The sequence below is a fragment of the Drosophila ananassae genome, chromosome 2L (genome assembly GCF_017639315.1).
Source record: "Drosophila ananassae strain 14024-0371.13 chromosome 2L, ASM1763931v2, whole genome shotgun sequence".
In the NCBI taxonomy this organism is placed as follows: Eukaryota; Metazoa; Arthropoda; class Insecta; order Diptera; family Drosophilidae; genus Drosophila; species Drosophila ananassae.
The window spans coordinates 29,608,836-29,635,092 of NC_057927.1; the positions used below are offsets into that span (position 1 = coordinate 29,608,836).

At 38.3% G+C, this 26,257-nt stretch overlaps 1 protein-coding gene across 1 annotated transcript in view; it reads left to right on the forward strand.

The window, feature by feature from the left end:
* Positions 1–26,257, forward strand: part of LOC6505749 (acetylcholine receptor subunit alpha-like) — a 361,394-nt gene that overhangs the window by 184,702 nt on the left and 150,435 nt on the right. The window contains exon 5 of the mRNA XM_044718328.1: positions 17,650–17,765. Within this exon, the coding sequence (XP_044574263.1) occupies positions 17,650–17,765 (116 nt within the window). The remainder of the gene's footprint in view (positions 1–17,649; positions 17,766–26,257) is intronic.

A 26,257-nucleotide genomic window follows, 5' to 3' on the forward strand; every position in this document is an offset into this window, starting at 1 on the left:
TTGCAACTCCGTTGTAGTTCAATAATCTATCCATGAACCATCTTGGAATTGCATCTTGCCTTAACAAGCACACTGGTTTTTTTTGCCTTCAATATAAATTCGCAGAAACCTAATTAAGACAACAATCCGATTCCGATAATTTTAAAATATCGAGTTCGGAAATTACTTAAAGTTTAATAAGTTCAAGTATAAAATAATATCATTTTATCAATCTAGCCCATACCAGGTTACCCATTTTCTCATTAAATTTAAAACTTGAATTTTCCGACCATATATAATAATGATTTAATCACTCAAATTGTATAAAAACTTTATACACATGTATCTTTAGTCCGACCGATACTTGAATGTGGATCGTGTGTCTGGAGTCCTCAATACAGAGTACAGCTGATATTACATAGTATCTGTACAAAATCTTCCTGATTTTCGCTCATAGGAATAAATTGTTATAAAAATTGTTGAACTTTCCTTCCCACCATATTCGACATTTTATAATTATCATAGCTTCATTTACAAACCGTAGAACTCTGCTGTATGTCGTTTTCCTACATAAGCTCAAGGTACATATATTAATGGTGAAGTAAATATCCAGCTTTTACCAACATTTAAAAGTTAAGTATTTTAGTAAAAGGTCTAGAAACGTGTATCCTCCACTCCTTTCTCCACTGACGTTTGATATTTAATATACTGACTACGTTGGCCCACCAGATTCACCGAAGGATGAATCTGGGCGAAGGACATGGCTAAAGCCGAATCCACGGTTAGCAACCGTGATCTGTCACAATCTAATATGCCCAAGCTTCTAACCTCAAGAAGATCAAAAATTTTTCGAAGTACTTCCTGCTCATCCCAAGAGTCCTTCGGTTCCAGGTTTCAGGCAAAATATTTAGCAAAGAGGTCTGAGATGCCCTCAGTGGTATAAAAATCGTCAATCGAGCCATCCGTGAAATCCATCTAGTGAAACCCAATATAAACATTTAACAGCGACATTTATAAGTAAAAGGGTAGACTTGTTCAAGTGATAAAATTAAATGGGTGAAGTGGAAGGCAAAAACTATAAAATTCAATATGTATCAACAATGGGTTATTGTAACATATCACACTTAATGGAACACTGCACAATTCTACTTTACCATTAATAACATTATTTAAAAAATGAAAGGAAAGCTAATTTCGGGCGGAGCCGACGTTGATTATACCCTTGCAGTAAGGTAGCAGCTTATATTTATATATATATATATATAGCGTATATATATTTGGCCGATCCTTATGAAAATTTCACCAAAAATCAATTTTTTAATAAAAATGTTAGATACAGCCACAAGCATCTTTAAAAAGCAAGGCTGTGCAATTTCCGATCGTTCAGTTATATGGCAGCTATAAGATTTAGTCGGCCGATCCTCATGCAATTTGACAGATAACCCAAAATGGAATTTGACCCAGAGAATTTCCAGCTTCTCTGTCATTAGGTCGCACAGAGTTTGCGGGAATTTTCCGACAAAGGCAAAAGCAACACTGTCCGTGTTCGCAAATACTCTGCAGCCTCCACCCTGTAAGGACCGGAGTTAGTTGTTTATTACCACGTTCCTTCTTGTGTGGTGAACCTCTTGACGATCCTCCTAGAGTAGCCTCGATAAGCTGTTGACCAGAAGTTGTTGCATTAGGTGATCGAATCGATCGTCTATTCCTAGTCATGGTAGTATTATGGTCAGGTGCAGATGGACACCTATCAGCCTTTCCATTGTCTTAAGAAAAACAGGACGAGAGACTTATTAGTCTATTGTCCTTGGGGGTGCAGTGAGAGGGTTTCCCTGCCTTGGTCATGAAAATATCCTTCTCAATCGAGGAAATTGACTCGTTGTTGGAACCTGGTAGTAAGAAGATATTAAGTTTTTTTTTTTTATTGCGAAAATGTTTGTTTGTTTTTTACCTGTTATATCGGCGGTACAAAGCCTGAACTCCGACGCCCCCGAAACAAGAATCCTGTCTTCATGGATTAGCTCCACTGTTAGCAAGGTGAAGTAGGGGGCAGCGGATTCCTCCTTACTGTGGTGAAGATTTATCTGTAGGAATATCAGAGACATCCTTAAGATTTTCCACCACAGTATCTTCCGCCTCAGTGTCAGATCCCAGAAAAGAGTCCTCCTCTTTCCCGACGGCTCTTAGCCAACTCCCCTCTGAGGTGTACCCTTCCAGAATGTCCTCCTCTACATCCGACATTCCCTCGGGGCGCCCTTCTTTGGTGGGTTCATCCAAGTCTGGCTCCTGGACGTCTGTCTCCAGACTTGCCTTCAGAGTTGCTTCTCGCATCCGACTTATAGATCCTAATCATAACGTGCTCGAAACCGTATTTAATCCGGTTGTCGGCAACTTCCAAGATATTTACGGTTTCCTCGTTCAGTGTGACGACCATCTGACGTCGTTGACCCACTTCATCTTCTACCTTGACGATAGGGTTACACGCCAGCATAGCCAGAGTTGTGGTAGGGTCCGACGGTTTCTCTGTCAGCCATACGCGGGCCCTCGGTTTGCTGGGGACTTTGCCCCAATCTACCGCCTCCAATCTGGCTTCTGAGTATACCTCTCCCAGAGATCGCTATCATGCGCGTATAGACCCATATGCAAGATGCAAGGTCAGCATTTTGGCACGGTATTACCTTGATGCTACCCTGGTACCCCGCTAGTAGCATCATTTCCATGAAGCGCCCGTGCAGTTCGTTTACAACCTTCTACCAAGGTTTCTTGGACATTAGACCATCCTTGGAGCCATTGTCAATGGCTCCAATAATGATCCTACACTTCAACATTTCGGCGAAAGATTTGTTGACCGTCTGTGTCTGCACATTCTTCTTATTAGCTTGAGGCGCTCTACTTTTGGTCGACTTCTATCTTTTCGCACTCTGTGCGACCTTCTTGAAAGAGGCGCCTTTGATTAGCTTCTTTGGATCCAACGCGCCTTTGCCGGCTGCCATGTTTTTTTTTTGGCCCATCTTATGATCTCGGCTAGGTCCGGCAAAGATTCCACCAATGGGTCCGCCCTCATTAGGATGAAGACTGCTCCTCTCCTATCTTTGTAGGAGCCTTGCCGCTGTTAGGAGTGAGTAACTGCCGGACCAGGGCTTACCTTTGAAATGCCCTAACTTTTGTGTTTTTTAAGTTTGAGGGATGGGATTTTCAGTTGAATTGATTTTAGGTCGACTACCAAGTTTTATCTTATGTTTATTCTATAGCTGCCACATAAATGATCGGTTCGGAGTAAAAACAGATTACATTAGAGGAAAAATAATCCGTTCTAGCAAATTTCATAAGAATCGGCCGACAACCTTGGCATTTAAAAAAAAAATTTTTTTTTTAAATTGATTTAAAAGTGTAATTCTCATAAAGATCGGAAAACTATATATATTTAATAATATAATATATTCCAACTACATCTTGTAATATTGAAAAAGCTAAAAAAGTATCAATATAGAAAAAATTATTATTGCCTATTGTAACTCAAACTAAATCAAATAAGAAGTATTATTAATAATAATAAATTATATATTAATCTACTACTTAATCTACTAATTACATTTATTGAATATTTTGAGAAATCTTAATTTTTAATATATCCTTTTCAAATTTTGCATAAATTTTGCATATATATCGTTTACTAATATAGTATATCTGACCAGATGTATTTGAAAACATCGGCTATAGTTGGCCTTCCATTCCGGTAGAAGCTCATGTATATAAACGATGCGAATATACTACGGTAAAAGTGGTCGCACTTTGCTCTCCCAACCTATAATCTCCATTCATCATATCAATTATAGTGACCCTTTTGAGCTTTGAGAGCCAGGTCATCAGTTTAGTTCAGATTAATAGGGCTAAATGTTACAACAAGGTTTTTGACAGCACCGAATTAATTTATAATTAATAAAATACGGCCGATCAAGATCAATGAATTTATTTGCGAACGGCTGTCACAATTAGTGCAATTATCTTTGTATAGGAACTTGGGCTACAGTTTATCTACGAATCAGCTGCCGGTCAAGGTTGAAAACATAATCCGGAGGCACAGCTGAGTAAGAGCAGGACACAGCATAGAATCCCAACAAATAACGTTTAAAAGTAGTAATATTTATAGAAATGGTATTCAACAAGGTTATAAAATGTAGAATGAAAAAAACATGGTCCATGGAAGGCTCATGAGGAGCACTGCCCAAAGCATCATAGTTGAGGGAGAACATGGCGCTGGGCACTATTATCAAACTTGGACTTGCGGGAGTAACGGTAAGTCACGGAGTCGTAGTCAAAACCTATTATAGTCCTGACTACTGTTATCCTGGATTTTCCTTAGGCCGCTCTGAGTTAGGCGCGGCTTGCTAAGGTCAGCATAAGGAGAGAGGTGCGGGATAAGAGTTGAGGTCCTGGTACGGATGGCTGGACTCGGGTATGTGTAGATTGTGATTAGGTTTGATTTTAACTGCCACGGGATAATACTGAGTAACGAATCGATTAACTCTGTATTCGCAACTGTCTTTATTATGGATCAGATGAACTTTTATAAGATCAGATAATTACATACATATAAGGTCAATAAGTAAAGTCAATATTAAAGAATGTACGTGCTAGGTAAACTAGTTCTGGGTCTGCTGACTCAGATCGCTTGGTATTGGGTTTCTGCTGAGTGCTCGCCTCGGTCAGTCCAATGGGCATTAGGTGGAAGAGATAATGCAATATCTTTATTGGTATTGGTAAGAACAAATTCAATATTTTACCACAATAATTTTGTATTCTTTTAATGCCATAATAAATTTACTATTTAATCTTAAAAAAAAACAAGAAAGGAAAGCTAACTTCGGGCGGAGCCGAAGCTTATATACCCTTGCAGTTAGTTGGTCGATCCTTATGAAAATTTCATTGATCCGATAATCAATTTTCGCATAAAAATGTTGGAAACAGCCCCAAGCATTTTTAAAAACAGAAAGGTTGTGCCATTTCCGCTCATTCAGTTATATGGCCGCTATTGGATATAGTCGTCCGATACTTATGATATTTGGCAAATCGGATTACTTTGCCCAAAGTAAGTCTGTACTAAGACCCATTTTTCTAACTTAAAAAAACACCACAGGTATGCCAATTCCGATCGTTCAATGACAGCTATAGGATATAGTCGGCCGATTCTTATAAAATTTTGTACAGAAGATATTTTGGTCATATATAACATGTATGGAAAGTCCCAACCCACAATCTCAAAAAAAACCAAAGTAATGGCATTTCCGATCAATCAGTTATATGGCAGCAATAGGATATAGTCGACCGATCCCGGGCGTTCCGACTTATATACTTCCAGCAAACAAAACAAGGATGTGTGCAAAGTTTGAACTCGATAGCTTTATAACTAAGAGACTTGTTTGCGTAGGACAGACGGACATGCTCATATCGACTCAGGATGTGATCCTAATATAGAATATATATACATACTTTATAGGGTCGGAGATGTCTCCTTCACTGCGTTGCATTCTTTTGACCAAAATTATAATACCCCCTGCAAGGGTATAAAAAAATAATAATAACATGTAAGAGTTGACTCTAAATTGTCCATTCTGCAGGCACAGCAAGTTCTATACAAGCTTTAGTCTTTTATCTGCAATTACTTAGCAGCAGAAATTGTATCTTTCTCTCATCTGCAGTGCGCTCTTAGAACAGTTAGAAACGTGTCGACCATTAAAAACGTACAGACTTGTAAAATGTTCGAACCATGGCCAGATTTACCATTCTACGACAATGTCTTCCTGACAAATCACAAGTTCTTGTGTGAACAGTTTTCCTCTCATTGTCATCAATCTTGTAAGAGGTACAAAACACACGGAAACCCATACTGGTGACACATCAAACTTGGTCCATCGAATTATAGACTAGGCACGACTAATAAAGAAACAATAGATTTTACAGCTTTAAAACTGCTTCCGGTATCTATATTCAATGTATGATAAAAGTAATCAAATTTTGTAAATGTATTAATTATAACGATAACATATTCTTTAAGATCATTTTTAAAACTCAATTTTGTTGTTATATTAATATAAACTGTGTGCCATGGTATATTTATTTTAGGAATTGAGTGTAGCTCGGCCTGTTCAGGTGGTTTTGATGTTTTGTATGTGATACAATTTTCGATTGATACAATCGGATATATTTAGACATATTTTGAACTCACCATATATACCTTATCTAAGTTTTTTTCCCATCCAAGTTGTATTTCTCATTCATGGACATGTTTATTATGGCCTATCGAAACGATCGAGAAATTACAGATTGACATTTGGTTTTACCATTTTGTATGTATTATCTATGATGTATCTATGTATATATCTATGTAAATACCTTTACGCAATTCATTAGACTTATCTAAATTAGCTGACAATTCATTATTCCTTAATTTATTTACAATTTCTGAAATCTCACAAACCTTACCTCTGTCAAATTTTTTCGCATTTTAACCCTTCCAGTACTCTATGTAAAGGTGAAACAATTGAAAAAATGACCACCACCTATGTATCCTCGTTAAGTCTACCTTTATGAGTACCACGAGTAGCCTTTAAGAAACAACAGTCCGTATAAACAAAGAAGGCAGCAACGTAGCAAGTAGTGGCGAAAATGTCTGATATCCTCAACTACCGATAGCGTTTCTAACCCGTACGAATTATATTTTTCTTTGCTTTTGCTCGCAACAAATGCCGCGGCTAGCTCACAGAGTTTGGGGGATCGGTCCACCGAATTTATATATTCGACGTGATTGCCCGAGCCCAGAAATAACACAGGGTGCTTCGTTTTATAAATATACCCTTTATTTCGATAAAGTTACAAAAGGGTGAATCTCACCGGCTGCTTGGCTCAGCCGACCGACCGCTCGTCCTCCCGTCGATCCCCGATCACCGTTCCGGGTTGGTGCCAATACACACGCCCTCCCAAAGCTTTGGACTCACGTGCTCCAGTTGCGGGGCCTATGCTGTCACTGTTGTTGTCGTCGCTGCTCTCTTGTTGTCGCCGCCGCTCCTGTCGTTGGCGCCGCTCCTGTTGCTGCACCCGTTGTCGCCGCTGCCGCTGATCCTGATCCAGTGGTTGATCCTGTCGCTGCTCCTTTCGCGGCTTCTCCTTTTCGGGCGCCGTGGACCTTCGGTATCCATGGCTCACTGGGATACACTGGCGGCCTGACGCTCCGCAGTATCTATGGCAGACCAGAGGTTTTGGCGTCGCGTCTCCTTTAACTCCAGGTTCTACGATGTGCATACGCCCCAGCGCCTGGATCAGGATTCTATTGACTTGACCGGGGTGTCCCTGTTTGGTTTTACTGTTGGGCTTGATACCTGGATACCTGTTGTGTCCGGGAATAACACAACCCAACTCGTTTTACCCTTGGGCTTTTTCCACTTGCTCGTTGATTTCTACTCCTTGGCTGATTCGCGTACCACCGCCGGACTTACCCACAGGGGGTCCTTTAGCTACGAATCGCAAGTCCTTGTGCACTCGCTTAAAATCCCGCACTTGAGTCTGTCGGACTTACTAAAGGGGGGTCCATCAGCCTATACTCCTAATTCCTTTTTCGCTTGAATGTGAGACTTACCCACGGGACGTCTTTCACTCAACTCTTCCAGCTTCCCTAGAAGACTCGGTCCGGATTTGCTCCTGAGGCCCTCCTTATATAGTGCCTGAGGCGTCTTTTAATCCTTGCAAATCTCGCTTTCTGCCGTTAATCCTTCGCTCCTCTGCTCTCGCCGTTAACTTTCTCTAATTCCCGTTGCATTTCTATCGGCGGGCTTTTTTCGTTGCTCCCCCCATTTGCCCCACTTGGGCCTCCGATTCGGATTGTTATTGTGCAGGTCACCGGACTTTGTTCGGATTTCTATGAGTTGTCGTAATTGGGTCAGAGATTGTGAGGGCGGTGAGTACAACAGCCGTTACTTTATGTGCGTTCGGTCTAACCATAACCCTTTAACCATAAATTATATTAAAACCAAGATAGATACTCTATACTAGTTTATAAAAAGAAACATTTATTTACATTAAATGAAAATCCCGCCTTACTCAATAGTTTCGGAAATTACCAACACGTCATCGATATAAACGAAACGAAATATGTGCATATTTCAAGCCATTTCAAAAACTCGTACTGGCCCTCTGGCATCTCAAACGCAGTTCGCTCAGTCGAATCTTCGTGTACTGCAATTTGGTAGAAACTACCAATCATATCTAGGCGCGAGAAATACTTTGCACAACAAAGCCAGGAAATCTGATCTGCGATAACAGGTAACGGATACCTATCAGCAACGGTATTATCATAAAACTTGGACGAATAATATTTTCTTTCAACAATTCATCAATTTTTCAATGCGTAAGCTTTTTTTATTCTTCGCCAAGCCTATAAGGGCATCGCTGAACCATCTTTTGCAGATATATTTATTTAATTTCCAACCACCCCGTCGAGACTCGAGCAGCTAATTAATAGTTTTGTTAAAGCCAATTTATCAGACTCGTCTAATACAGTATCAGAATTTATAAAGACCCTTGTCGTTTTAAAATTTTAAAATTTATCAGCTTTGATAGTTACGCGGAAGTCCTGGAAATGTGTGCGATGCCTTTCCACAGTAATTGCATATCATCACCGATGGAAATTTGAACTTCATGCGGTCCGAACCAGCTGCATCGCCCATTATTGCATAACGAGTGGGAGGAACTTTCATAATATCCCTGATTAAAAAAGATAAATCATCCGATGCTGCTAACTACAGAGGCATCTCCAAATTGTCGCATAACGTACGGCTTGAATCGCTGGAATTAATTCAAGCTAGTATATGTAAAAAGAAAGATTTTAAAGATAACGAGGAAGAATTTCTATGCTCTTGTAGGCTCTTCTATGTTTTTTAAAATGCAGGTTTTCGTATTTAAAAGGGATGAAAGTGAAATAATGCGATACACACAATTATAGTTCGAATATAAAATCCTAAGAGGATTATTATGTGCATATTTGAACGAAAATTTGAGTTTTATATCTAAAAGGACAGCAAGATCATAAACCGGAGTTAATTTTTCTAAGGCAATTCCTTAGAGATAGTACATAGCCTGGTGAGAACTATTACGATAAAAAGACATAAGTTTGCATTTTGATCCATTATGTATTATCCCATTAGCTAAACATCATTTTGGAAAATTATCGAGATCAGACTGAAGTTTGTGATGGGCAGACGAGGATTTATATTGATGACAATGCTTAACATCGTCTGCGTACATTAGTACCAGCGAGTTCGTTAAGGATGGGGCAAGTCATTAACAAATAGAATGAATAGTAACAGGCCAAGATGGCTTCATTGAGGGACTTCAAATGTAACAAAGCGGGAATATTCATTTTTAAATAAGACTCTCTGTGTTCTTTCATCTAAGTAGCTTGAGATCCACATAAGAAGAGCTGTAGGAAATCCTAAAAGATTTAGTTAACTCAATAGGAGTTAGTGGTTAGCTGATTCAAAAGGTTTACTGATGTCTGTATATGTAACAGCACAAAGATTGTCAACTCCAATCAATTAGTGGTGGTGGAGCGACGCTTAATGAAACCATGCTGACATGGAGAAATGATTGAAGAGCAAAGGTGTTGCAAATGAGGAGTTATTAATTTTTCGTGTAACTTTGGAATCGCTGACAATTTGGAGATGCCTCTGTAGTTAGCAGCATCGGATGATTTCTCTTTTTTAATCAGGGATATTATGAAAGTTCCTTCCACTTAAAGGGGAAAATCGAAGATTCCAAAGATCCGTTGAAAAGTTTTTGTAGAGGTTTGCACAGAGCCCTGGTGCAGTATTTTAGGTACTCCATCGGGTGCTGGCGAATAGACTGGTTTAACCTTTTGAAGATCCAATAATTTGATGATTGAATGTTGTATGCTTATGGCTGATCTAAGATTTTAGGAGGTGAATAAGTTGCTTGAAAAAATGTTACGAATAAATCAGCAATGGCCTAATCTGAGGTCGCTGAAGAATTTTAAACGTAAATAGAGAAGGAAAAGATACGTTTTTACACTTAGTGTTTACAAAGTTATAAAACTGCTTTAGATCTTAAGTGAACTGAATCCGACAGCGGCGAATATAATTTTTTTAACATTCGCCGTTTGAAATCTAACCGGCCTGTTAGGTATCTTGAGAAATCTATTCTGCTACAGGTTATTTTATATTAATTGAAAAGCCTGTTTTTATTTGATTTAATTTCGTGAGGGACCTTGTAAACCAAGGAGGAATTTTTAAATCGGTCGTATATTTTCACGGCAGACTTATGTATTGACTTATGTCAATAATGTATCTAAAGTATAATAAATACTAAAATGATATTTATATCGGTGCATGCTAGAATATCGGACCAGTCAAAAGTATTCATTAACCAATTAAGTTTGTGAAAGTCAGCCTTACAAAAACAACGAATCTTTATTGACGGAAGCCTTCAGGAAGGCTTGTGTGATCGACACTAGAAATGGTTTCGATTGAAACCTCAAGCGCTGGGTGATAAGAATCTTCAGGGGTTGAGAAGGGTAAAGCTCTGGAAAGAATGGTACCATCAGGATCAGATACAAAACATAACCTGACCTAAATTAGCTGACCTAAAAAATTTCTAAGATGGTTGATCTGACCTAGGAATAAGTCAAAAATGCCCATCATCAAGAGAAATGAGCGGCTGCATCATTGCGGGAGGATCAAGCTGTCCTGCGATCTTGGGAGCTGCAACTCCCTTGCAGAGTTTTTCCGTTTAGGAAATTCATTCAACAGCTGAAGGCTATTGAAATGAGTTTCCCACGCACTGAGTTGATCGTTAAGTTGATCGTCGATTTTTCAGAAATCAACGATCAATTCTTTAATCCACTCTTGGTCAGTCGCATGAAGGATCGCATTTCATCTTGGACACCCGATGCCCACTGCAGCAATAATAGAGGCCAACACGACGGGATATGGCATCCGAGACAGATGCAGTAATGCCAGTAAATTTGGCATTCTTTCGCACAACCAACAATAGATGGTTGCCTGGGACGATTAAATCGGTTTATTGCAAAATTTTAATGAGCATATAGCATTGTAATCTATTTTATATTTTTTGTTTTTTTTTTACTAGAAAAACAATTTTTCCTTAAGGGGGGGTTTTAAAAATTTTTTTTTTCGATTTTTTTTTTTTTTTATTTTCTTATTAAAGAACCTTTCAAGAATACTGTGTCCAAATTTTAGATGGATAGGTTCATTATTAACAAAGATACAGCGATTTTAGCAACCCCACCTCCGAGCCAGGCCAACGGAGAGAAAAACTTCAAAGCGTTTTTCCCAAAACTCACTTTTTCAAAGTCGGTGCCCATCATAACTTCAAAACTACTGAATCGATCGTTTTGAAATTTTTACCACTTCTTGCCAACATAATTGACCAGGTATCCCTGGAGAGTTTTTTCCAAATTTGTTTAAGGGGGCAGGATGGTTTCAGGGGCTGAAAAAAAGCACATTTTTGCGATTTTTTTTCTCATTTCTGAGTGAACGAAATGATCCAATTTTTTTACACGATAAATGGCTATATTTGTAGAGTATTTAAGAATATTTTTTATTAAGAAATAATTATTATTTATTCCGTGACGGCAGTCGGCCGGAGTCGCTTCAAAAAATTGGTCTCTTGCGGTGCGTAAAGTCTGGCCTTACAGTGTTATCTAAAATCAAAAAATTGAATTGATTTACTTAAAATATTTGTTTCTTGTGCGGATGAACGAAACCATTTTGAAAAATATGCAATTTTGAATTTTTGGCGCGGTTTCAAAGTCAAAAGTGCCATTTTTACATACAAATCCGCCCATTTTTGCCCCTAAAAAAAGTAAAAAAAATTTTTTTAAAAAAAAAGGGCTCGTTCATCCGCAAGTATTTATTGTATTAAAGATGTGTACAAAATTTTATTAAGATCCGAGCATTACTTTTTGAGTTACGTTACGCACCGACTTGAAAAAGTTGTTTTGAGCAAAACGCGTCTAAAGTTTTAAAAGCAATGGAAAGTATATGGAGAGAAAAAAACTATAAAATCGGTATCTCAGCAAGTTTTAGTCCGATCGACATGAAACTTTCACAGGATATTCCTAAGATAATGTTCTATTATATAAAAAATTTCTGAAAAAAAAATTTTTTTGAAGTCTCAAACCATCCTGCCCCCTTAAATTTCTATTTTTTAAATAACAAATTAGCCGATTTTTTTCCTCAAAAATCACGTTTTTCACTTCAAAGTGTTCCCAAAAATTTAAAAATCGGAACTTCTAAAAACCCTCCCAGGGTTACCTGGGAAAAATGTCTATCTAACGATAGAACTTTGATTTTTTGATTTCAGATAATCTACAACCGATATATGAGGGGCACTGCAATGCAACTTTTTTTCGAGGAGCCTGCTAATAATGGTCGCCATTGCCGTAGTTCTTATTATTTTTTTCTGAAAATTTTACAAAACATTCTTCAAATGTTGTACTTCAATCTAAAAATAGTTTAAATAAATAGATGTTTACCAGATCCTCAAAAAAAAAACATGAAAATGTGTCTTTTTTTGCTTGCTCAGACCCTAACCCCCCCTTAAGCAATTTACGAAAGCAAAAAGATAATTGCTTAATAAACTGTAAAAGCCAGAAAAAAAAAATATTCAGAGTTATATTTGGATTGAAACTTTTTAAATTGATAAAGCCAAATATATATAATTGCCCAAATATGACACTGAACAAACGCGCTGCGATACGGTGTTTAAGTTAAAGTTTCAAACTCGCGTCGACCTTTTAACAATTTCAATACCTTATCAGCAGCGGTTTCAATACCCACGAAATATTGGCCAAAACGTTCCTTGAATCGATCTCATGTAATCCCGGCGAATCATATTTCTGAAATTCTGATATTCCAATGCCTTAATTAGGGCTACCTGGTTAGCAGCAATCTGGTCTGCTTTGAAGACCGTTGTCAGCAAAGATGAGGTCAACCGTGCTACACCAAGATGGGGGCTCCACTTCAATGATGCTTTTCCATCGAATTGCGGCGCCCTTAGAGTCTGCATGATTTTAATTATTTTCATTAGGTTACGGTTTTGCATTTCCAACGCTGACAAATATAATTCAATGATATTACCAGTAGGCAAAGCCGATTCCACTTCTGATATCGGAGGAGGCTCTAAATTGTCCATTCAAGGCACAGCAAGTTCTGTTCGTTTCGGCGGTGCGTCTCTTAATGATCTTGCTATACAAGCTTCAGTCTTTTCTCCGTTGCCATCGAACTATAGCGAACTATTGCCATGCCTGTCTACGTCCTTAAGATCAGACCTTACTCAGCAGCAGAGATTGTCTCTCTCTCAGCTGCTGAGCGTTTTTAAAACCGTTAACGAGAACGTGTCGCCCTTAAAGGGTTAGGTAAGTTTGGCGGCTTCAAAAAAATCGATTTTTTTTTTATTATACCCTTGCAGACGGTATTATAATTTTGGTCAAAAGTGTGCAACGCAGTGAAGGAGACATCTCCGACCCTATAAAGTATATATATTATTGTTGAGGATCACCTCCTGAGTCGATATAAGCATGTCCGTCTGTTCGTCTGTCTGTCGGTTTCTACGCAAACTAGTCTCTAAGTTTTAGAGCTATCGAGTTGAAACTTTGCACACATCCTTCTTTTCCTTGCAGGTAGTACATTAGTCGGAACGGCCGGGATCGGTCGACTATATCCTTTAGCTGCCATATAACTGATTGATCGGAAATGCCATAACTGTTGTTTTTTAAGATAGAGGGTTGGGACTTTCCACACATGTTATATTTGCCCAACATATCTTATGTACAAAATTTCATAAGGATCGGCCGACTATATCCTATAGCTGTCATACAACGATCGGAATTGGCATAACTTTGGTGTTTTTTAAGTTAGAAAGATGGGACTTGGTACAGATTCTATTTTGGACAAAATAATCTGATTTGCCAAATTTCATAAGGATCGGCCGACTATATACGATCCTCTATATATCTAATAATATAAGATGCGACTGCGACTGAACTGCAAGGGTATATCAACTTCGGCTCCGCCCGAAGTTAGCTTTCCTTTCTTGTTTTTTTATAAAATTGTACAGAATGTTGAAAATATTCTCCCAAATTTTCAAGTCGATTCGAGGTCAGGTATAGGCAGGGCGCAAACTTTAAGCGCGTTTTTCTCAAAACTGTGTTTTCGAAGTCGGTTGTCAAGATTTCTCGAAAACTACTCGATCTTAACGAAACGACCGATCTTGATAAAATTTGGCACAGGCCTTCAAGATGCGATTAAATTTTCACCAAAATTTTAATTTTTTTGCAAAAAAGTGTCCCAAAAAGGAAAAAAAAATTTTCACTTGTTTTTTTTTTCCTTCGTTCAGTTTCTAGTTTCAGGTTTGTACTAAAGGAAAATATGTAGTTTTTTCATTTGAGATGATTCCGTCAGGAATTGTGCTGTCAACGCGGCAGCACCTTTTTTTTAAAGGGGTCATGGGAAATGACGTCTCAATTGCTGACTGTTAAATATTTTTTTCTGAAAATTTTCCAAACTCTTCTTTAAATATGTATATTTAAGAAACTTACAAGTTTTAATAAAAGTTTTCATTGTTTATATTAAAAAAATTTTTTGAAAATAGTCCTAGTTTTGGACGCGAAAACTCACCTAACCTCTTAAAAATTGTACACACTTGTACAGTGGTCAACCATCCCATGCCACAAACTAACCATGGGCAGACTTATTATTACATACAAAAATGTGTATGCAAATTTTTGTTGTTCGACACATTCTTCTGCGCGGAACTTATCGAATCACAAATAAACTTGAATAACTTTGGTGTTTTTAAAGTTAGAAAAATTAGACTTGCTATAGATTCCGTTTTGGGCAAATTAATCCGATTTACCAAATTTCATAAGGATCGGCCGACTATATCCTATAGCTTTCATATAACTGAACGATAGGCACAACCTTGCTAGTTGTAAAGATGCTTGGGGCTGTTTCCAAATTTGTTTATAGAAAACGGATTTAATGGTGAAACTTTCATAAGGATCAACTATATTCGATCTGATATATATGTATATAATAATATAAGCTGCTACCTAACTGAAAGGGTATATCAACTTCGGCTCCACCCGAAGCTAGCTTTCCTTTCTTGTTTTTTTTTACACCTTTTCTTTTTAAGTCTGTTCGAACTTGTGAACTTTTGATCATTTTGATCATACCCTCTGCCTAACTTTGTCCTAAGATAAGTTTATCCCCCAGCACTGTGATTTACCAGCGCAGCTTCCCGAATACCAAATAGGCAGTCCGCTTAGCCTTTTTTTTACTCCTTTTCTTTTTAATTCTGTTCGAACTTTTGAACAAAATGATATAGCTTTCTCTGCAAAGCTATGAGAAGAAACGAAAGTTAGTTTCGAGCGGAAGGTGATATACTCTTGCAGTTAAGAAGCAGCTTATATTATGAAAATTATATCGAGCCTTAGAAGGCCGATACTTATACGAAATTCACTTTTAAATTAATTTGTTCTTTTGTAAAGTTGTAAACTTTTAAAAGTTTTGCCATTTGCGTATATAGGCGGACGATCCTTCTGAAATTTGGCAGATTTAATTAGTGTGCCTATCCAAAACACCAAAGTTATGGAATTATGGAAGTCGGCATCAATCAGTTATATGACACCTGTAGGGTTATAGTCGACCGACCCCGGTCGTTCTGACCTTAAGGTAACTTTAATGTGAATACAGCATTAATCAGATAAACGCATCCATATTTTCTTTATTCATATCAAATAAAAAAACCTTCTAAAACGATGTAAAATACCGGTGAGGAACCCGCGCGTCTTGCCTGAAATATCTGATATGAATTTTATTTTATTTACATTTGTATACAAAATTACACGTTAGAAATATTCTCACCCAGCATGTATCTGTGTTTCTTTTATTTCTTTTTTTTTGCACGTGCCAAATTAGAATATTTTTAATTTGTTATTGTGTATACCTTTATTTTGTTAACATCTTAGCATCCTACCAATTTTATTTTTGCTAAAAACCTAGTACCATAGAGAGAGTACATCGAGTAACATCACATTATGCAACATTCAAAATCAAAGAGCTTTTGAGGATGTTCTAGGATTTTTCGCAGGTATTCGTTCGATTTTAGCTAGAGAAACTTTTCTTTTACATCATTCAGTATAACATCGAAAATTATCAACTTTTAAAAACGAAGAATGTGCCAAAAAACTTTGAGGCACTGCCAGCAACAGTAATATAGGAAAATCTCAATCTCAAAAGTTTCGAATAAAACCTTAGAAAACAAGGAATTCAACTAAACATAAGGACTTTTGCATTCCCCTAGTCTGCTTGTAGAATTCAACCCATATAGTTGCCATAGAAGAAAGGTTAAAACCATAAATTTTTATTTTCATAATATCTAAGATTGAGATTTGAAAGCGTGTTATTTGCCTCTTCACATTGAGATGATCCAACAAATAAATAAAGTAAAAATAAAAATTTTATATTTTATTTGCTTAAGACTTTGTACTTTCAAAAATTTAAGAATTGCAATGTGAACAAAATACACATCCGTTTTTCTTTAATGGCAAAAGTGGAATAATGCAAATATGATAGCAATACTTAATTAATATTACCAAACGCAAATCTAATGTTTTAGATCCGACCGTTGCATTTTTTGAATTGGGTTGCCACAATCGATTTTTTACGAATCTTTTTTGGCTCGACCCTGGGCTAATATCACTATGCCGGTTGGAGGTCCCATGGGTAAGGATTCCTTGGCATCGCCGCCTACATCGTTGCGATCTGCCTTGGGATGGGAATTTTAGGGAGCCAGCAGCTCTTTCGCTTTTATACGTCTAGAGGGAGATCAAAGGTCAAATTTACTGAATTTGTGTGTGTTCACAAAACACAATTTGTTAAAAGAAACCAGAAAATGTATATATTTTACAGATTTAAATAGGCGTGAAGCCCAGATAAATTACACTGTCCCAAAATTTCATCCGCCAATTTCAAACGCATCAAATGCGTTTTTGGTCATTTTTAAAAAATTGTACCACAAAATTCTGACATGCTACGAAATTGAATAATATTGGAAATGAAAACTTGATTTGCGATCTTTAAAACGAATCTTTTTGCATGCGCCATTAATGCAGAGGCGAATTTCGATTCCGGATTCGTGATCAGCACAAACAGCGGTTCAGAAACACTATACCCCATCTTATTTACAAAACCAAAACCAGTGCAGGGCAGTATTATTGATGAGCTATTAAAATCCACTATGTAGAAATGATTATTTCCATATAAGATGCTCACCATTATAATATTCATGTTTCTCATAACGATCGTCTATTTTTTAGACGTTGTGCAGTCATACGATAGTACTTAACAAATAAATTAGTTTCGCAAACATTATTTGCAAAAAGTTTATTCACTCTTTATAGTAAGATAGTCGAATTAATTTACTAAAAAAGTTACTCGCATGATTTTAGAATTTTAATTGTTGCAACATTTGTTAGTTTTATTTGTTTTTATTGAATTTTTTTTTTATTTGTTTTTCTAAAATTGTTTTTATTATGAATTTATTAATAAAGTAATTTTTTTAAATCTGCTTTTCAAGGTTGACCTCAGACACATGGATGAACAACAAGGCAGTAACGTAGTTGATGTTGGTGTGGATCTATCGGAATTTTACATGTCTGTCGAGTGGGATATATTAGAAGTACCAGCAGTAAGGTATTAATACAACATAACATATAAAAAGTTAAAATTCAATTAATATATTCAAAAAAATTATATTTTAATTATTTTGGTTGAATTTTTAATTTGACCTTTAGCTGAAAATTTGCACGAATAATTTGACCTGCTCAATAACCTAAGCCAGTTCCCAGGCTAGCGAGTTTATCTTATGTTGATGTGTTTCTGACCTATCGAAACCTATATGGTGATGCTTTGACGTGGGATTGGAAAAAATTAACGTATTTTTAACAAGGCGCGACTTTTACGCAGGGCTCCCGCTAATATGAACATCTGTAACGTCACAACTGTAACGTTATAAGTATTACACAGTATTGAAAAAATATATATATTTGCGGGGCACACTAATATTTCAGCTCAGCTCAGTTTTTGAGGTGGTGGTCTTGATAATACAGATTTGGCAAAGGTTTATTATTATTAAAAGAGAACTTGAGCTTGCATACGACTGTATTCGTCACCGGTATTTCACCATTTATTTAGAAAAGAACACTAATATACCAAAGATGGGAGGCTTTTTTTTTATTGAATTTTGGAACGTTAGTTTGCTAAATGCTATCTAAAAACAAGAAATGAAAGCTTACATCGTGCGGAGCCGAACTTTATAGTAAATATATTACTGCGTTGCACACTTTTAACCAAAACTATAATATCAAATAAAAAAAAAATTTTTTTGACGGTTTAAAGGAAACGAATTAAAACGAATTTATGGGTTCGACCTGATTATCCGAGCCCAGAAATAATAAAAAAGCCAATAAAAGTATCTCCTTTATTGGAGTTTTACGGTCCATTCAATGTGACTGATTCTTCTAAACATTCGTCGTCGGTGATACCACAGGCCGAAAATTTCCAATGTCATGGTATATAAAAATGTAATGGCTGAACCTGCAAAAGATACTATTTGAACATAGAAACAGTTTTAGATAGCCATTATTTTTTGAAAATATTTCAACTTTAGATGAGTATTCCAAAGATATGGTAACTGCTAAATCTTGAGCGGCAGAATTCGAAGCGACAAAATTAAAACACCGTGTGTATGCTTCGGAACTTTATTTGTGACTGAGGAAAAATTGATATACATATTTTCATATTCTCTATTTCTTAGAGCGGGACAATTCTAACTACTCCAAGATCTCTTTCTCCTTCCTATAACTATAAAACAATAACAATCCGCGTCCACGTATCCAAAGAACGATTGACCACATTATCGGTAGTGTAGTTTCATGTCAATCGTAGATGAGAGATATCTAAAGACGTGCTTTCTGCCTGCCATGTGTTCAGCATGCGGGTTTTGATTCCGTTGTGCCAATTTTGACACCGAATGCAATATGTCTGGCCTTGTTATAAGAGCTAGCCACATAAGCTCTCCTACTACGGACTGAAGTAGGATAAGAAGTAGGATCCACCTTTTTGCATTGGGGGCTTGTGCAATCTATTTGAAAACCAGGATCCAAAGGTGTCTTCGGCGATTTGCAAAAATCAATCCCATGGGTATGCAATAAGTCATTGATATATTGTCCTAATATTGATATCCCTATATATATCTATATATATATATATATCCCTATATATTGTCCTATATGTCCTAAAGTAATTGCTCCAAGATCGCCGTCCCGTTCGATTTCCATGCCCAGGAAATGGTTAAGCTGACACTTGTCAACGCACTCGAATGATCGTGAGATGCTGCTCTTGATTTTTAGCAAATCCTCGTGCGATTGGCTGGCTATAAGTATATCGTTAACATATACAAGCATTAGTACAAGATTAGCTTCTCCACAATGTTTGTACAAACATGGCTCGTTATTACAGGCAACGAATCCCATATTAACCAATACGCTATTTAGCTTCTCGTTCCAGGCCCTTCCGGATTGCTTCAAGCCATATATTGCTCTTTTCAGAAGCAATACCTTGTCAGGAGTACCCTTCCGGCTGCTTTATGTAGACCGTCTCACTTAGATCGCTGTTGAGATACGCGGTGCATTCATCCATTTGATGAAGATGTAGCTTGAGCTCCGTCATGGTAAATGGAATGGAACATTTTTCGAAAGAAGGGCGCCTAGAATATTGTACTGCTTCTTTGGGCGTCCAGGTTTTACACTCCGAATGATCTTAGGACGACCGGTCCCCTGCGTTCCTCCTCCACGACATGCTCACCTTTTTCTTCGGCACTCTCGTACTGATCTGTACTCTCATCGGAGCTGCCGGCGTCGATGGATAAGTCAGAAACGATTCCTGCATCTCCGGGTCCATGCTGCTGGTGGGCCTCCTCCAGTTCCTCCAGATTGATCGTCACGGCATCAGCCTTGGATGCCACGTCATGATGTTCATCAAATATCACATCCCTTTTCTCGACCAATTGTCGAGTTGATGGATCATAAGGTCGATAACCTTTTGCTGCCACAGAGTACCCAACCATTATGTACTCTTTGCCTTTAGGTTGAAATTTGCTGCCGTACTTCGGACCCTTGCCAGAGCAACTGCAAGAGATCCAAAAACCTTTAGGTGTTGTACATAAGGTTTCTTACCCGTCCACGCTTCCATAGGAGTCATACTCTCTAATGCGCTAGTAGGGGAGCGGTTTCGCAAATAACCGAAGTGTTGACAGCTTCTGCCCAAAACTGATCTCCCAGTCCCACCTGGACCAGAAGGCATCTTGACATCTCCACTAGCGTACGATTTGCCCGTTCCGCAACTCCATTTTGCTGGGAAGTATACGCTATTGTTAGCTGTCTGTCGATTCCATGCTGCCTCAGACATTCGTCAAACTGTTTATTGACAAATTCTCCGCCATTATCACTCCGCAGGCATTTAAGTCTCCTTCCTGTCTGCCGTTCCACCAGGTTCTTGAAATCGATGAATTTGGAAATCAATGATTTGAAATCAATGTTGTTGACGTCACAGGCGTGCAGCAGGCTGCTTTGGCGATTCACCACATTTCTTGATGCCATGCGGTGATCTCCCTCACCCTCATTTTGACACTGGGACTTAATTTGCCCTTGTTCACCACACTTGAAACAAACGATATTCCTTCTTTTCTTCTGCCCATAGGTTTTCGTCTGTGAGTTGTGCTTCTGCGTTGCAGCGAATGCCTTAGTGTCGACTCGTTTATCTGCTATTCCTTTTCTTTCGCTCTCCTTCTTTAACTTTATGCTGAGAACTTCGAACGAAGGCAACTTATCTCGTGTCTCCATAGCGACCACGAAATGTTCAAATTGCTCTGGAACGCTTGATAGCAAAACGATAGTGCGAAGTTCGTCGTTTAGCTCTATTCCAACTCCAGTTAGACCATCCAGAATTTCCACAAATTCACTTATGTAGGTCGTCATACTCTGCCCTTGCTCCATCCGTTTATTAAGCAGTTTCTTGTATAACTGTACCTTTCGTACAGGTCCGCTTGGTTGATGAACCTCCTTCAACTTGGTCCATGCCTCCACAGCCGTCAAGCAATTCTTGATGTAGGCCAATTGAGATGACTTTACTCGCAATGTTATTGTTGGTCTTCTGGAACATTCGTTTCAGTTAGCTCTCCAGACGTAACACTCCACAAACCGGAATGCACCAATACAGATCGCATCTGTATTTTCCATGTGTCATAGTTCGTCTCCTCTAACTTATCAATTTGATAAAGAGCACTCATTGTTCTTAATATCGAGTCACACACCGAATAACTTGAATTCTCCAATGCCTGGGCCCATAACCTCTTGAGGGGCAGAACTCGAAGCGACAAAATTAAAACACCGTGTGTATGCTTCGGAACTTTATTGGTGACTGAGGAAAAATTGATATACATATTTTCTTATTCTCTATTTCTTAGAGCGGGACAATTATAACTACTCCAAGATCTCTTTCTTCTTCCTATAACTATAAAAGCGTGCATTGTAACATACCAAAATATACAGGGTACCTTATTTTCTACACTAAATGCCATTTTTTTAATTTAAGTTGGTATATATACATTTCAAAAATTAAATGTACTGAAAATAATGATGGTCAAAGCAATTACACGGTCTACATGATTCAAGATTTTTTTCTGTTGGCTTGTGTACTCTATCTCTGCTCATCATCCATGCCGTCGTATTCCAGTTGCCAAAAAATACCTACTCTAGGACTATGCCAGCAATAGTCCCGTGTCAAACTGGTGTCTGGCACCCAGTTTGATTTGTTCGGGGACTTGTGATTTACTCTTTTCTCTGCTTTTTCGTCTGACTGTTTCCTCTGATCGCTGTTTCTGCAAACCTCCTTGGCGTACGCTGGGAAGAATGTGTCAACCTGGTGCCTGGCAACAGAGTGGCAGCCAAGTGATGCTAATAAGTGATGCGGAATAAGAGTAAAGTTGCAACTTTTTCTCTGCTCATCAGAGCTCATCATTTCTCAGAGAATTTTTTAAAATATGTATTTTTGTTTTTGCGCGGTTCCCACTGCATACGTACAGCCCACCTCCCTTCCAACCGACCGAAGGACGCTGCCGCGTAACGTACGGATCGAATCGCGGGAATAGATCCGAGACAGTTTAAGCGAAAAGTAGGAGAAAGATATCACGAGGAAGAGTGTTGCACAGATAAGGCGGTTAATATAAGCGATTTAAGATTGTTAGTAGAGCAAGGTGACAAGATGTGTTAGAGACCATTGTAGTCCGAACATAATACCCTGAACGGATCGTGTTGGGCGTATGTCGAACTACAATACCTGAGGAGTAGAGGACGAAAGTTTCTAGTCCCTCTACTAGGAACGTTAAAATTTAAGCGTGTTAGTAAATGCTGGCCGTCTATATTTCCATAAATAAGATTGTATAGAAACATGACACCCAGCATCGTTCTACGGTTTGTTAATGATGGTAAGTTGATTAGTAAAAGTCTACTACGATAAGAGGGGAGGTAAAGATTTGCATCCCAATTAAGTCCCCTAAGCGCAAAAGTAAGGAAGTTTTTTTGTACAGTTTCAATGTGATCTTGGGGTACTCCATATTGAGGACTCCAGACACACTCAAGAATCGGACGGACCAGTGATGTATATAACGTTTTAGTTATGTACGGGTCATTAAATTCTTTTGACCATCTTTTAATAAAACCAAGCACACCCATACCTTTATTAACCATGGTAGATATATGGTCGGTAAATTTAAGTCTCAAATCTAATAGGACACCTAGATCGTTAACCTGAGTTAATCGTTCTTAGGCGTTCTCATAGAGAAAGTACATAGCCTGGTGAGGACTAGATCGGTAAAATAACATGAGTTTACATTTCGATCCATTTAGCTTTAGGTTATTTGCTAAACACCAATTTTGAAGTTTATCCAAATCGGATTGAAGTCTAGACTTGGCGCTAGTGAATTTATACTTGAAGGCATAGCTTAACGTCATCAGCGTACATAAGTACAAGTGAATTAGTTAAGGCAAGGGGCAAGTCGTTAATAAACAGTGTAAAAAGTAGTGGTCCAAGATGGCTTCCTTGGGGCACCCCAGGTGTGTCGCGGACTAAAGGCGAGGTAACATCTTTAAAGAAGACACGTTGGGTTCTCCCTAATAAGTAGCTCGAAATCCAGATAAGAAGATCAGATGGGAATCCCAAAAGACTGAGTTTACTTATAAGAAGCGAATGGTTAACAGAGTCAAATGCTTTACTGAAGTCAGTGTAATCGTCTGTTTGTAAGCCATTCCGGAAGCCATCCGTGATAAAAGATGTTAGCTCCAATAAGTTGGTAGTGGTGGAGCGGAGCTTCATGCCATGCTAGCACGGAGTTATTATTGAACTACATAGGTGTTGCAAATGTGGAGTGATAAGTTTTTCAAAAAGCTTTGGAATTGCTGACAATTTAGAGATGCCTCTATTATTTGCAGCGTCGGATTTTTTCCCTTTTTTATGCAGCAGAATAATGAAAGATTCCTTCCACATTAGGGGAAAGATCGAAGTTTCCAGCGATACCTTAAAGAGTTTAACGAGCGGTTTTCACAGAGCCTCGGCGCAGTTTTTCAGAACACAGCCTGGTACTCCACCAGGGCCTGGCGAATAAACGGGCTTGACCTTAAGAAGATACGATAACACACCACTTTGATCGAAAGATGGGCAAAATATAAGGTTAGCTGATTCGATATTATAAGTGTAAGGCTGAGATGAACTGCTGTTAGGTGAATACGTAGTTTGAAAAACTGTGCAAAGAGATCGGCCATTGCCTGATCAGTATTCGCATAAATGTTCTGAAACGTAAGCAGTGTGGGAAAAGATACATGTTTACGCTTAGTGTTTACAAACTGCTTCGGATCCTGAGTAAACTGAATCCTGCAGCGGCGAATATAACTCCTATAACATTCTGCGTTATGCACGGTGAAATTGGACCGAGCTACTAAGTATCTAGAATAACTAACTGTACAGCCAGATAATCTATGTTTATTCAAAAGTCTACTCATACTATTCTTTAAGTTGATAAGATGCCTTGTATACCAAGGCGGATTCGTTGAAGCGGACGGATATTTCCACGGCACACAAACGTCAAAAAATGAGTTTACAGTGAAATAAAATGTTTGTAATGCTAAGTTTATATCATCGCATGCCAGTAAATCAGACCAATCAAATTCCGAAATTAACTTATTTAATTTCATTAAGTCAGCCTTATGAAAGAAACGAACTTTATGAGATTTAAGTGTAGACTTAAGGTCAATTAAGGAGTTGTTTTCAATTGAAAGCTCAAGAGTGGGCCGATATGGATCCTCAGGGTCAGAAAGGGGCAAAGTTCTGGAAAGAGTAATTCCATCAGGATCAGAAACGAAACATAAGTCTAACAGCTGACCTAAAGAATTTTTAACGTGGTTAATTTGCCCGAGTGACATGTCGAACATCGAGTGACATGTCGAAGTCGTGTTGGGAGCAGTGAGTTTTCAACATTTGACTACATAAGTTCTGGGATATTAAAGTCACCCACAGCTATCAGTTCGGACGAAGGTGGTATGTAAGAACAGGTAATATACAAAGGTTGTTCGGACAAAGTGATTTTAATGCAAAGAAATTCAATGTCACCAAACTCTTGTGATTTTACCTCTTCAGAAGCGAATTTGGAGGCTACAGAAGTTTCGGAAGTTTACTACGTTACCCTCTACTATTCTGATAGGTAAGTGTTCGAGAAGACATTAGTTTTTTGAAACTGAGGAAGAGTAGGTGGAAGATTGGTCAGTAGCCGTAGCATGTGGTAGTTTTACACCCACAGGTTTGGTTATTTTTTTCTTCACCGTACTTGGCTGATGTTCTTGGACGAAAATGTTCTCTGGCAAAAAGCTGGGGGAACAAATCGTCTTGAACATCTGCAAGGGCACACATATTTTGAAAGATCACGTATGCCTGGTGTATGAATATTTAAATTTTTTAATATTCACCACCTTTATGTCGGCTTTTGTTTTGGCTTTGATCTAAGCCGAGATATCAATCTCGGAAGTATCAGGGGCAAGCCGGGAAACAAAAATGTGTTGATGAAATCACTTGAAAGGATTTTCCGCCGTAACTAATACTGCGGCAACAGTACGTACTGGGGGTCCGAACGTTGACTGTTTGGTGACTGATACGGGGGTTTGAATTGTTGGGTTTGGGATCACTTGAAGCGATGCCACAGAGGACATATCGGACAATTGCTCATTAATTCTCAGATATTCGGAAGCCGAATTTTCCTCAGGTCCGGCCTTGGGGTGTCGGCTGAGCAGGCTGAAGATTATTCACCACAAGCACATCACTAAAAGATGATTTCTTACGCTTTGGAGACTCATTTAGCAGTTGAAGACTACTAAACTGTGTATCGAGCGCACAGAGTTGGTCATTGATTTTACGAAAACCACTAATCAACTCTTTGAATCCGCTTTTAGTCTGCCTCATGAACGATCTCATTTCGTCCTGAACAGCACGACAACCGTCACAGCAAAAGTGGAGACCAGACCTACGTGAGATTGCATCCGAAACTGAGGCCGTGAACCCGGCACACTTAGCGTGTAAAACGTTTCCACAAAGTCAGCAGTGGATGGTAGGCTGGGAAGACGAGATTGTCTTATTAAAAGTCTTCAACGCACATACCAATTTAAATTCCATAATTATTGTTGGGCCAAGCAGCCACCAAAGATTGCATATAAAATAATAATAATATTCTAAGCTGCAGCTGTTGTTATCAGCATGTTTCGTCTCTATTTTGTCCCCAGTTTCGCATGCGCTTTATTGTTATTTGTAGCGTATGCGCTTTGGGGAGCTTTGGTTGAGCTTTTGCGCAAGCTCTTGGTTTGGCGTTGTTGTGATTTGGAGTTGATTGGAGCCGCATATATTAGGGTTAAATTGAGCCCAAAATAAATATATTGAAACTATAATTTGAAACGCGTATAGTTATTCGGCTGCTATTAAAAACTATTAATTGCTCAACATTTGGTGACCCCGACGTGATTATTATCCCGTTCAATTCTTGTGATCTTGTGAAGTGCCACTAAAACACCGTTGTTGTTTTTGTTGTC